The sequence below is a fragment of the Malus sylvestris genome, chromosome 8, assembly GCF_916048215.2.
Source record: "Malus sylvestris chromosome 8, drMalSylv7.2, whole genome shotgun sequence".
NCBI classification, from domain to species: domain Eukaryota; kingdom Viridiplantae; phylum Streptophyta; class Magnoliopsida; order Rosales; family Rosaceae; genus Malus; species Malus sylvestris.
In genome coordinates, this window is record NC_062267.1 from 30,338,723 (window position 1) to 30,351,992 (window position 13,270).

General features: G+C 36.9%; 2 protein-coding genes and 1 long non-coding RNA gene across 3 annotated transcripts; 2 read left to right on the forward strand and 1 right to left on the reverse strand.

Moving 5' to 3' along the window:
• The first annotated feature begins 1,822 nt into the window (after positions 1–1,822).
• On the forward strand, positions 1,823–6,371 carry LOC126631579 (ferric reduction oxidase 6-like). Its single transcript, XM_050301699.1, has 9 exons — positions 1,823–2,254; positions 2,341–2,434; positions 2,558–2,752; positions 3,099–3,333; positions 3,676–4,003; positions 4,090–4,366; positions 4,639–4,894; positions 5,003–5,438; positions 5,924–6,371. The coding sequence occupies exons 1-9, from the start codon at positions 2,017–2,019 to the stop codon at positions 6,091–6,093; spliced, it is 2,229 nt and encodes a 742-aa protein (XP_050157656.1). The 5' UTR covers positions 1,823–2,016; the 3' UTR covers positions 6,094–6,371.
• Positions 6,372–7,447: 1,076 nt separating this feature from the next.
• LOC126631583 (uncharacterized) lies at positions 7,448–9,222 on the reverse strand. Its single transcript, XR_007626400.1, has 2 exons — positions 9,021–9,222; positions 7,448–8,114 (listed from the first exon to the last, which is right to left on the reverse strand). It is a non-coding gene; the product is annotated as an uncharacterized LOC126631583 (long non-coding RNA).
• A 693-nt stretch (positions 9,223–9,915) lies between these two features.
• LOC126631580 (endoglucanase 25-like) lies at positions 9,916–13,169 on the forward strand. Its single transcript, XM_050301700.1, has 6 exons — positions 9,916–10,589; positions 10,827–11,134; positions 11,228–11,692; positions 11,893–12,028; positions 12,130–12,302; positions 12,447–13,169. The coding sequence occupies exons 1-6, from the start codon at positions 10,205–10,207 to the stop codon at positions 12,846–12,848; spliced, it is 1,869 nt and encodes a 622-aa protein (XP_050157657.1). The 5' UTR covers positions 9,916–10,204; the 3' UTR covers positions 12,849–13,169.
• Positions 13,170–13,270: the final 101 nt, after the last annotated feature.

Below are 13,270 nucleotides of genomic sequence, written 5' to 3' on the forward strand. Positions count from 1 at the left end.
CCAGCCAACTCGCTAGCCAGCCCACTTTGATTTTTTTTTCTTTTCACTTGCCCAGCCCAGTTCCCTTTTTGTGTTTTTGTTATTTCAGCCCACTTTAGGGCCTTCAATTTTTGGTGTCAGCCCTTTTTTTTTTTAACAGCCCACTTTTTTTTTGGATGTTTTTTTTTTCTAATTTTTTCCTACACCATTTCTCACATATTTTTTTCACCATTCCATACTGGCTTACCTCATTTTATTTCAATTCTTCACATTTCATACTATAGTCCTTTGGCTCTCAGTTGGAGATGGTTTTTTGTGACAGGGATAAAACAAGTCATTTGGCCCTTTGACCTTCGGTTGGAGATGGAGACAAATATGATCATGTACTGTTTATTAAAATATTAATATATTGGAGGACTATATGACTAAAACCAGCCATCTGGCCAGCTTACGGTTGGAAATGGCCTAAGTTGATGGGGGATTGGGGATTGCAGACTGCAGTGCCAAAAACTCAGGTAGCTAGGAAGGAGACAAAGGAAATACGAGGCCAGCCGCCAACCACAGGATCTCCGCTCTCACCTCGATCTCAAGTGTTACTATCCTGATCCACAACAAAAGTAAGGTACACATAATATTTCATATTTGAGTGGTTGTTGGTTTAAGAATCATATTCTTCCTTGCTTAATTATATTCCTTACAACAACTAATTAGTATAGAGAAAATGAAAATTTAAGGGAATATCTGTTTGTTTGTTTCTTTCTTTCTTTTTGTGTGGGTATCTTTGAGTTGCGAACATCAGCCATTCATCCTTGCTAGTTACCGAAAATTGATGCTGCTCTGCTCCATGGTTTCCATGCTAGACGGACTCACTTTAGTGTAGTAGACTCTAGCGTGTGGACTATGGAGTGGGAGGATATTAATAAAGGAAAATTAATAAAAATGATTTGAAAACTTTGAGTTTTAACGATAAGAACAAAATAAAGGGTAAAATGAATAGTATCAGGTTTGACTTTTTCGTGTAAAAATGTGGGTTTTCATTAAAGTGAACAGTAATGCAGGCTTTTCGTTAAAACACTCATTAATAATCCTCAACTCACCTACTGTTTTCTTTTTTCACATTATTATTCTTGATTATTATTGAGGAGTCTGAAGTGGTATTATAGGAAGACGATTATGTTCCTTTCTAATCTCTCTTCTATTTCATTCTTTTTTATTTGAATGGTCACAGTTAAGCCACGTCAACATTTTATATTAATTTTTTTTATAAAGATAATAAGATAAAAAATAATGTGTGAGATAATGAAAAGAAATGATATAAGAATAGGAGATGAGAAAATCCTGCTAAGTGGTATTGGTAAATAATAAATATTGAAACTTGCAGCATCAGTTGTCAGTGCTACAAGCCTACGTGAGTACATACAAGTACGCTACTAGTTGCAACTTACATGCCACTATTTTCATCATTTCTCCATTTTTTCTCAGTTTCATATTTGTGGGAAAAATTCGCTTTCTTCCTGCCGAGTAAATAAGAATATTATTAAAGAGATTAAATTTATAAATAAAATGTTATAAACCTAAATAATATGGAAATTAACGATTAAATTATTACTTAAACGTTGATAAACGTGTTAATTTTATATTAGTGACATAATTTTTAGTTTACAAATTTTGTTATAAATTTTATCCATTACCAATAAATAATATCAGACGGAATAGAAGCATTAGTGGTCCACAAATTTCTGTAGTTGCATCATTTTCTCATTTGTTGAAAATATTCGTAAAAAAATTACCTGGTTCATATGACAACGCGGTCCACAACTTTGGATGCTTCCCACCTCTCTCTCCCTCCCCCCCCCCCCCCTCTCCTCCTCTCTCTCTCTCTCTCTCTCTCTGCAATGTGTTCAATGTTGTGAATCCCATATATATATTGGCAGGCCTATGGCCTTCTGGGTTCGCTCAGTGGACAGACTGAGGTTGCTGGAAAGCTTTAGTTGGAGCATTAAGCAAGTTTGAGAAAGAAATAAATTAATTTGGGCCATGGATAATAAGCAACCCCTTCTTCTGAGCCAAGGATCGGGAGGACATGTTAATTATTATGTCAATCTTAGGAAGACATCTCTTTCTGTAACCTTTGCAAAATGGATCCTCAAGATTGCCATGTGGGTGCTTTTCATTTCATGGGTTGCTCTAATGTTTCTGTTCCCATCAGATTTCATGCAGAAATTATTTAACAAATCGATCCAAGCCACTCAAGGAACTGTTTTTGGGATCACAGGTGGGCAGCGTTTCAACTTCTTTTTCACATAATTCTTCTTTCTCTCTCTCTCTCTCTGACTTAGAGGTCTCTTGTTATATATGCAGGAAGTCTATTCCTGGTTTTCAGTAGCCCAATTCTCACTATTGCACTGCTTTCTATAGCATTTCTTATTATCTCTGGCGAAGAGCAGCTCCACGAGTATGTCTATTTTTAAGTTGGAAAATATTCATATTTCTTTACCTATCCTATAGATTGAATATGCGTCTTTTCATTCATGTTTTGATCATAAGATCTTTGTATGTAATTAATTTGTGAGTGTAGGAACAAGACTTCAAAATGTCCGAGTTTCCGCTTATGGACGTTCCCAGTTCTTGTGGATGGACCATTTGGGGTTGTTTCTGCTGCCGAGTTTATCGGGATATTACTCTTTGTTGTGTATGTTTTCTGGGCTGTCTACAGTTATATCACGAGTATTCTCAGCTCCATGTCTGATCAGTTAACTTTCAAAGTGAAAAGGTATATTGTTCATCCCTAGAAAGTTATCCAATTTAATGACTTTTACACTTTGTTGTTGTTACCATCCATGGACGGTCTTTATAGCTTCATTGAAAGCTTTGTTTAATCAATAAAATAAACAATATTTAAGCAATCATAAGATTTGTCTGGGTTTTACTGTTTTCGTTAAAGTTCCAAATTGATGCACATTCATTCATCTAGGTATTCAGGCTTTTTAAGCCGAAACGCCTCTCAGTAAAGTTAATTAATTTAAATGGCTGAGAATCTAATCTTCTAAGGTGGCAACCCTATCTTCAGTTTAAGATTGGTTTCATTACCTGAGTTACCTTGTACTTGAACTTGTCAGTTGTTTGTTCCTGGAAATATTGGGACTTCGTTTAGGCTCAATCGGGATGTTTTGCCTGGCACTTTTGTTCCTACCGGTTGCAAGGGGATCAGTTCTTCTTCGACTTATAAATATACCTTTTGAGCACGCTACAAGATATCATGTATGGCTGGGACATCTCACAATGATGCTCTTTACCATCCATGGACTGTGTTATGTAGTGGCATGGACAGTTGAGGGCCGTCTCCTCCATGAAGTGAGTACTAAAGCTGGGTTTACATATTTGCTTCTAAGTAATACTATTTGTTGTTCATAGCTCTTAGCTGTTAGCTAAAATTAGGGGATAATTTAGAGAATACAGCTACTTCCTCCATTTTACCATTATGACATTTTTTTTCTCAATGGACCATGCATTCCACTCTTTCAGGACACCTCAATGTTCTGAAATACTTACTGCTTATAAGCGTATTAAATATACTAGTGTACATGTATCTCTCATCTCTAGTAGTATAACTTGTAAGAGCCTTGCTACGGGGAGGTGTAGACTCAGATAACGATGCCGAACTACTTATTACTTATATTTAATTGTTCGATGCAGATGTTGGATTGGAAGGATATTGGTGTTGCCAATCTTCCAGGATTGATCAGCCTTATTGCAGGTCTGTTGATGTGGGTCACATCACTTCCTCCAGTAAGAAAGCTGAATTTTGAGTTGTTCTTCTACACTCATCAACTATATGTCATCTTCGTTGTCTTCTTGGCTTTGCACGTTGGTGATTTCATTTTCACAATGGCTGCTGGAGGAATATTCATTTTTATTCTTGATCGTTTTCTGAGATTCTGCCAATCACGAAGGGTTGTGGATATCATTTCAGCGAAATGCCTTCCATGTGGAACTGTAGAATTGGTCCTCGCAAAACCAAAATGTAAAAAAAAATTCTTCACACATTTTTTATTTCATTTATCATTTTCTGTTACCAAATGAGTGACTGCTAGCTCATGACTCGTTTAGGTCTGCGGTACAATGCCCTCAGTTTTATTTTTCTTCAAGTTCGGGAATTATCATGGTTGCAGTGGCATCCTTTCAGTGTTTCATCCAGTCCTTTGGATGGTAAATATCATATTGCCGTCCTCATAAAGGTTCTAGGGAAATGGACAGAAAAACTGAGAGGAAATATCTTGGAAAACTCAGAGGTAGAACACCAAAAGGAGCTACCCTGGACTCCTCGTGCTAAGATAACAGCTTCTGTTGAGGGGCCTTATGGGCATGAGATACCGTACCACTTGATGTACGTACTCTATTCCTTATTCCTCTAGAAGGAAAGATAAGCTATTTTGTCCACTCTCCACAATCCCCCTCCAAATCTCCCCAAAAAAAAAAGAAAAAAGAATAATAAATATCAACTATCATAACATTTTGGCAAGGAATTGTATCTGATACAGGCTATTGTTTAATGTTCCTTATTTTGGGATCAATAGAGGAGAATTTACCAGACATCTAGCTTAATAATGAATTTTTCTTTCTGTATCTAACTATATGAGTTTATATAATTTATCTCAGGTATGGAAATCTTATCTTAGTAGCTGGTGGCATTGGGATTTCACCTTTCCTGGCCGTCTTGAGTGACATGCTCCATTGCGTTAGGGAAGGGAGACCTTGTACACCAAGAAATATTTTAATTGTTTGGGCTGTCAAAAGATCAGATGAGCTTCCACTTCTTTCAACAATTGACATGGAGTCAATTTGTCCATCTTTCTCTAATAAACTAAATATTGAGATTCGTATTTATGTCACTCGAGAATCTGAACCTCCATTGGTATGTTTGGTTGTATTTTGACACTTTTTCCGAACTTCTGCATAATTTTTTGTTTTTTCTACTGTTATCATTTCCAGTTTTAGGAGCTTGAGTGCTTTTTATTTGCAGGAAGAAGGTAAAGTTCAGAACACTCTGGATTTTTCTTTTTGTCCTACATCGAATAGGTGCGGCATGTCTGTTTTGGTTGGTACTGGACATAATGTATGGTCTGGACTGTATATAATCTCATCTACGGTTGGCTTTGTTATCTTAATGGGTTTATTGGATATCTTCTACATAAACCCGTTTCGCATATCTTCATGGTGGTACAAAGGGCTTCTTTTCATAGCCTGTATGGTGTTTAGTGTCTTTATCTTTGGGGGTCTTGTGGTTGGTTTATGGCATCTTTGGGAAAGAAGAATTTCGGAAAAAGAACAATTTGAGGATGCTAAGCTAAATGCAGATAAGGCAGGGCATGGAGAAACTGTAGCTCACAAGGATTCGCACCAGAAAGTTCTTGCGAAGCTAACCGGCATTCGTTATGGTGCGAGACCAAACTTCAAAGGTATGCCTCCCTACATGTCTATTTCTGTTCTAATACACAATACATGAAGTTAATGAGAACGTAGATAGTTAAAAAGCTAGTTGATAACTGAAGATAATGGCATGCCACATAAACAAGTGAAACTTGTTCTTTTATTTGAATAACCTTTGATATTTTGAAGAAGTTTGAAATGAAACAACTATAATTTCTTCTTGGTAGCTTCATATTTTTGAGGTGGCGGCATACCATTTTGTATCGGCTTCTACTTTCTGTTGTCCTCTTTTGTTTGCCCGGTAACAATCTAGAGAAAAATATCTTATTAGCTTGTGATGGTGGTGGATTCTTGTTCTGCAAAGCTCCATTTGATTTTTTTGCCACATAATAATGAAGAAGCAGAGAGACTGATCCTTTGACCAATTATTATAGATGAAAATTAGGTCCTTTGGGTACGTAATAATTTCCATTGCTTACAGTTTAAGTTAATACATGCTTTCTTGTTAGTGCAGAAATATTTGAAAGCGTATCCAAGAATTGGGGCCATGTTGATGTGGGTGTCATTGTGTGTGGTCCTCCAACTCTTCAATCAAGTGTTGCGAAGGAGATCAGGTCGCACAACTTGAGGAGACAGTTCGACCATCCTATCTTCCATTTCAACAGCCATAGTTTTGATCTGTAGCCTCCCACTCCACAACATGTTTATTTATATGATTGTACACAAATATGTATATAGATATAGACTAGAGCTTTAGTACCCGCGCATTGCCGCGGGAATATCATATGAATTATAAGTTGTATAAAAGTGTTAGAATAAGAAATTAAATGAGTTGTAAGCATAATCGTAGATATGTCAAAAAAACTATTTACATAAAATATGAAAAGTATAAAATATGTTGTAGTTGTTGACAACTCTATATACACCTATAGAGTTGTTCAAAATATGACAGCTTGTACAAACATGAGTTTTTGAAATTTACCTGCTTTACCTTCTCCACACACTACACGCCTGGGCCCTTTTTTTTTTTTGGTGGTCTAAAAGCTTGCAAAATGCCGATTTGGACCATTTCCATTTTGTTAGAAAGTTGCTCAACCAAAATCTAAATTTCATCAATTTATGAAAACATGAATATAAAGATTAAATTGCATGTAAAGAATGTACAAATAGTGTTCATCAAAAAAAAAAGTTCACCAAAAAAGAGAATGTATAAATAGAAAAAAAAATATCAATTAGCAAAAGAAATCTTAACATAAATACAACAATAAGAAATCTCAGATAGAAAAAAAATATTTACCAACTACTGATGTGTTTTTAAACTAACCTAAATAATAAATTAATTTAAACCAAATTAAACTCGCAAGCGCTCGAATCAATTGTAAAAATAAATGCAAATACGAGGTCAATCCCACAAAGATTGCTTTTAATACCAATTCAACTAGTTGATTACATGAAACTTAACTAGGAAACGAATGATTGACTGATTGATTATGAAAAATAATTAAAACTTCAACTTAAAATTAAACTAGGAATATGAATAATGAAAACACGCAATGAATGAAAGTTTGAAAGAAAGTAATGTGATGAAAGCCTAAGGTCATGAATCCACCAATAACAATCATATTCCCTTTTCTTCGAGCCGATTACTATCCAATTACCATGCCAATATTTAAGGTTGTTCTTTCTAAGATATGAATTAATCCTTGGTTAAGCATCAACTCGTGTGTCTATACGTGAAAACTATATCCTATTGGTTAGGCATATAGTTAAACACATAAAAACCCATTAAGCACCGAAGAATTATGTCAACCAAGCAGGACTAGTTTGATATTGGTCATCCTCACTAGTTTGTCTACTCTCCTTAATCTTAGTTCCAATAAACCTAATTGATATTGGTCATCCTCTTAGATTTATCTAGTTATCTAGAAACGAGTTCACAATGATGGTCAGTCACAAGAATGTTTGAAACTATAATAGATTAAGCACAAAGATTAAGAACTAAACATGGCATGTAATCAAATAATAATCAACAAGATACTTCGGAAATAATCATGTCATGACTTCATCATAAACCTTAGAAAAATAGTTTAGTTACACATAGTCATAATAAAAATCACAAAAGAAGTAATGGAAAAGATAAAACCCGGAAAAGAATGGTGAAACACGCTAGACTTCCTTCCTTCCCTTTGGATGACTTTTCTCTTGTTCCATTCCCCCGTTTTGGTAGCCTAGGGCACTCTATTTATTCTAATAAAATCCTAAAGAGTCAAATAAAAACTATCCTAAAAGAAAACAAACTCCTAAATAATCAATGAGAGAAACTAGGAAAGAATCATTCTTGGCTTGGGAACACATGTCATCTGACTTGCACGCCAGTTTTAAGGTCAATTTATCTTCTGGAAAATTCTGTAAAAATATGGGAAACGTAGCTTGATCTCTTATCTTTCCAAGCATATATTGCATGCCACTAGGAAAAATTGGGAAAGCCTCCAAATCTTCATTCTCTCACAGATACGCATTTCTAACTAGAAAGTTACTCATGCGGGATTGATTTGTAAAACTGGAACGTTTGGCTTCATGGAAAATTATGAAATTTGGACACAACGATCTTCCGCCTTTTAGCTTCCTTCTCCAATTGGCCTTGCATCAAAACTCCCCCGGAAAGTCGAATTATCACAAAAAAACGTCATGCATGCGCAGATTGGCTGAAACAGAGAAAAGGAAAGTAATAGGGCTCTTTTAAGACCAATTCCATAGCAAAACTTACGAATAATTAACATGAAAATGTGATAAAATAATGCACCTATCAACTGCCATACAAAAATATAATGTGTCATACAAAACTTAAAGCTTTTACTTGCATACTTTTCCTGATGAGCTGCAAAACTCATAATCTCTTCCTAATGCAATCTTACTTAATCTCAAATTTGTTAATTACTTCAAAAAGATCCGTTTAATATCTAGTCCACAAAGTTATATGATTGACTTTAAACACATATCCGTTGTGTTTATTCAATCACTTTTGATTTAATATATAATGAAAGGAGGTGGATTGTCTACCCTCACATTTCCATACTCTTCCCATGCCATCCTGTGATGTGTAGTCACGGTTAAACCACGTCAACATTTTAAATTAATTTTTTTTATAGAAATAATAAAACAAAAAGTAATAAAAATATACAATATTGACGTGACTTAATCATGATCACACAAACATGAGAGGATGAGAAGAGTATAGAAATAGAATGACAGACAATCCACCTTCATAATGAAATGTCCACAAAATAGTATTTTATAATTAACTTTAAGTCACACTTTTAATAAGACATATCAATAAAAAAACGACGATGTCATAACGAATCAATGCCATAATAATGAAACCCAACACACCAATTCTAATATTCTATCTCTTTCCTCCCTCGAAACCATTTACAATCCGCGGTGACATCCTCCTTCTCTCCTCTCTCAAAACCCAATATAAAGAAAAGTCCAAAAAGATAAAAAAATTAGAAATTGGTTTGCAGATAACAATCTTTACCTAACGTACTAAATGAAATCAAAATCAAAATTTTGATTTGGCTTTAGATATGAACGGCAGAAAGGTCATATACCTTTATTGTCGGGCACGGGATGAGAGAAATATGAAGTGGAGAAGAGAAGGATGGCGTCGATAATATCTCCCACCAACATTTACAACTAAGTAGGGAAAATAATCAAATATATTTTAATTTATATTTCTCCCACCGACATCTTAGATCACGACTAGGTGGGGAAATAATCAACAGATTTTATTTTATATTTTACTACTAGCAATATTACTATTTTAAATTGTACTAAAATGAGAGTTTGAGTTGGAAAGGAGTAGCTGTAAAGAATGACCAAATGGTTGTTTAGGGGAAGAGGGACATTCTTAACCAATGTGGACGCGTGGAAAAATTGAATTTCGATCTAACGCGGGTTGGCTTGGGTTTGTAACTTGTGGGTGGATTGATGGAAATTGGAATAGTAGCAGTGGAAGTGGTGAAGTGTAAACAAAGCAAAGCAGTTTGGTACGGCATTACTTATTAGGCGCGTGGGCTAGGAAAAATTAGACAGGACGTCGTTGTCATAGTAGTGGAGTGGTCAGTGTCATCAACCAAATAAATGTTAAATTGATTATATTACTTAAAACTTGATCAACAAAATTAAAAAGAAAAATAATTAGGAGAAGGAAGAAAAAGAAGGACGAGGATCGGGATCCTTTTTGTGAGAATTTAACGATGAATTAATTTTATTCATTTATCGTATATCGTATGATTAATTTTTATTAAATATTATTTATATTTAATTTTAAATTTTAAATAATTTCTAACTACATAATATAATATAATCTTCTGAATTTTTATAAAGAAAATTTGAAGAAGATCCTATTCCGAAAAAGAAATACGATTCCATCCCATCAAAAAAACTATAGCCACATGATATGAATAATATATGAGGTATTTTCAATACAACTGTGATCTGCTATTGGGTCGAAAAATAAAACCTCTCCCACCGTCACCCATCCAAGTTCAACCTACCCAAGAGAGAGACCCAACCCTTCCCAATTATTGAATAAATTAATAGATAATACACCATAAAAAGTCCAAATTCAGTCCCCATTTCATTTTTATTACCAGCAACTAGCTTGTTTGTTTTTGTGAATTCAGTTCATTCATTACCCATCAGATCTGATCTGGTAGTGCTTTACTTTTGGTGTCGGTGTCCGTGGGAAACTCAATAACATCTGTCGGTCGGCAGGCATTCTATCAGAGCTATGAGCATGTACGGCAGGGACCCCTGGGGGGGGCCGCTGGAGATAAACACGGCTGACTCTGCCACCGACGACGACCGCAGCCGGAACCTGCAGGATCTGGACAGGGCGGCGCTGTCGTCGCGGCCGCTGGACGAGACTCAGCAGAGCTGGCTGCTGGGGCCCTCCGGCGAGCAGAAGAAGAAGAAGTATGTGGATCTGGGATGCATCATCGTCAGCCGTAAGATCTTTGTGTGGACGGTCGGGACGCTGCTGGTCTCCGCCTTCTTGGCGGGCTTCATCACGCTCATCGTCAAGACTGTGCCGCGTCACCGCCACGCCCGCCCTCCCCCCGACAACTACACTTTGGCGCTTCGCAAGTCCCTAATGTTCTTCAACGCTCAGCGATGTATGTTTCTTTTTTCCTTCTATTTTTGGTTGGTGCTTTTTTTTTTTTATATTTTTTATACAGAAATTATGTCTCAAGAATACTCCTCAAAAACATAAAGTGTAACTGTCTAATCTGGATCATGTTTGTTGTTTGCTTTTGGTTAATTTGGCTTCCTCAGATCCTGTCATCGCTAATTTGTTTGTCATTCATTCGATAATAATTTCATTCATGTTAATTTCCTATTTTATATGGCAGCCGGAAAACTCCCAAAGCATAACAATGTGTCGTGGAGGGGTAATTCGTGCTTAAAGGATGGCAATGATGCCTCCACCACTTTCAAAGATCTTGCCGGTGGCTTTTATGACGCCGGAGATGCTATCAAGTTCAATTTTCCCGCCTCCTTCGCCATGACCATGCTCAGCTGGAGCGTCATCGAATACAGTGCTAAGTATGAAGCTTCCGGGGAGCTTTCCCATGTTAAAGAAATCATTAAATGGGGATCCGATTATTTTTTGAAGACCTTCAACCATTCTGCCGATTCCATTGACAAACTTGTTGCCCAGGTATACTTAGCCCTTTATTTATTTATTTATTTATTTTTATGTTTACTTTTCAGTGCGCTAATTTCCTAATCTGCTACTTTACTAATCTGACAGGTTGGGGTAGGATCTACTGCCGGAGGAAGTACTACTCCTAATGATCATTATTGCTGGATGCGTCCTGAGGATATTGATTACCAGCGTCCTGTGTCTGAGTGTCACAGTTGCTCTGATCTAGCTGCGGAAATGGCCGCGGCTCTAGCTGCTTCGTCCATAGTTTTCAAAGATAACAAGGCATACTCTCAGAAACTTGTCCATGGTGCAAAAACACTCTTCAGATTTTCAAGGGAGCAGAGAGGCAGATATACTGCCGGTGGTAGTACAGATGCGGCAACCTTCTACAATTCCACCAGCTATTGGGATGAGTTCATATGGGGTGGAGCTTGGATGTATTATGCTACTGGAAATTCCTCTTATCTTCAGCTTGCAACAACTCCAGGTCTTGCTAAACATGCCGGTGCTTTCTGGGGAGGACCTGATTATGGAGTATTGAGCTGGGACAACAAGCTTGCTGGAGCTCAGGTAAGCTAACGGAAGAATTCATGTTTTGATATGATGCATGAAATTTTCTAAAAGTCAATTGTGCATGTCTTATCTTCAGATAGTTCTATGTTCATTAATCTGGTCTTTATCTAATATATCAAATTCGGGTTACGGCCTTCACAATTTTAGCGCTTCATATTTTTCATTGCCAACAAGATCTTGAAATTCTTTTGACTAAGGTGCTTCTGAGCCGTTTGAGGTTATTCTTGAGCCCTGGGTATCCGTATGAAGAAATTTTGAGGACATTTCACAACCAGACTAGCATAATCATGTGCTCATACTTGCCTGTTTTTACAACCTTTAACAGAACCAAAGGTACGAGGTTTCCTAATGCATAGTTGTTTTTTTTGTGGACTTAATTGACCTCAATGAGGTCCCACAAGTATGGGATCTAACATCTAACCGACCTGCTGCAGGAGGCTTGATTCAGTTGAATCATGGAAGGCCACAACCTCTTCAATATGTAGTCAATGCAGCCTTCTTAGCTACTTTGTATAGTGATTATCTTGATGCTGCTGATACACCTGGGTGGTATTGTGGACCCAACTTCTACTCTACTGACGTTTTGCGAGAATTTGCCAAAACTCAGGTATATAGTATTCATTTTCTTCCTTTCCTTTAAAGTTTTTTAGTAATGTTGCTTATGGGGCTCGAACTCCCCAAACATGTGAAGAGACTCATATTGAGACTTGATTGCCGACACTTCTTTTTTCTTCCCCCTCTGCTTTGGCAGATTGATTACATCCTTGGCAAAAATCCTCGAAAAATGAGTTATGTCGTGGGCTTTGGGAATCATTACCCAAAACATGTCCACCACAGAGGCGCATCTATTCCAAAGAACAAAATCAAATACAGTTGTAAGGGGGGATGGAAATGGAGAGACACTTCAAAGGCAAATCCAAACACGATTGATGGGGCCATGGTTGCTGGCCCTGACAAACATGATGGTTTCCGTGATGTTCGTTCTAATTACAACTACACGGAGCCGACTCTCGCAGGAAATGCAGGTTTGGTAGCAGCACTCGTTGCTTTGTCTGGAGAAAAATCTGTTGGAATTGACAAAAATACGATTTTCTCTGCGGTTCCTCCAATGTTCCCCACTCCACCACCACCTCCGGCACCCTGGAAACCATGAGATGCTAAAGCGGTCACTGTTGTTTTAATGTGTGTGACTTATGGGTAGATGATTTCGCTGCAGTGAGACTTTGAAGCTTATATCTCGTTGACATAAACAGTAACTCAGTAACATGAAGATCGAGAGGATGGGCGCAAGGAAGTAATGGACAGACTTTGAGAGATTGTTGGGCTGGGCTGGGGCCGAAGAGCGTCGCAAAGAATTGATAAAAATGTCTTTGATTGAATTTTGTGATATATACAGTATATATGTATGGAACAAATCCTGTATTCTTTAAAACATGGAAAATGAACAGTTTGAATTTGGTTGACAGATTTTAAATTTGAATTTTGCATGTCAGTCGTATATTTTTTTTCTCGCTCCTCCATCTCCCCGGAATTTGTATTTTGACAAGAATGTGTCATGCTATTGCTGTTATGAAC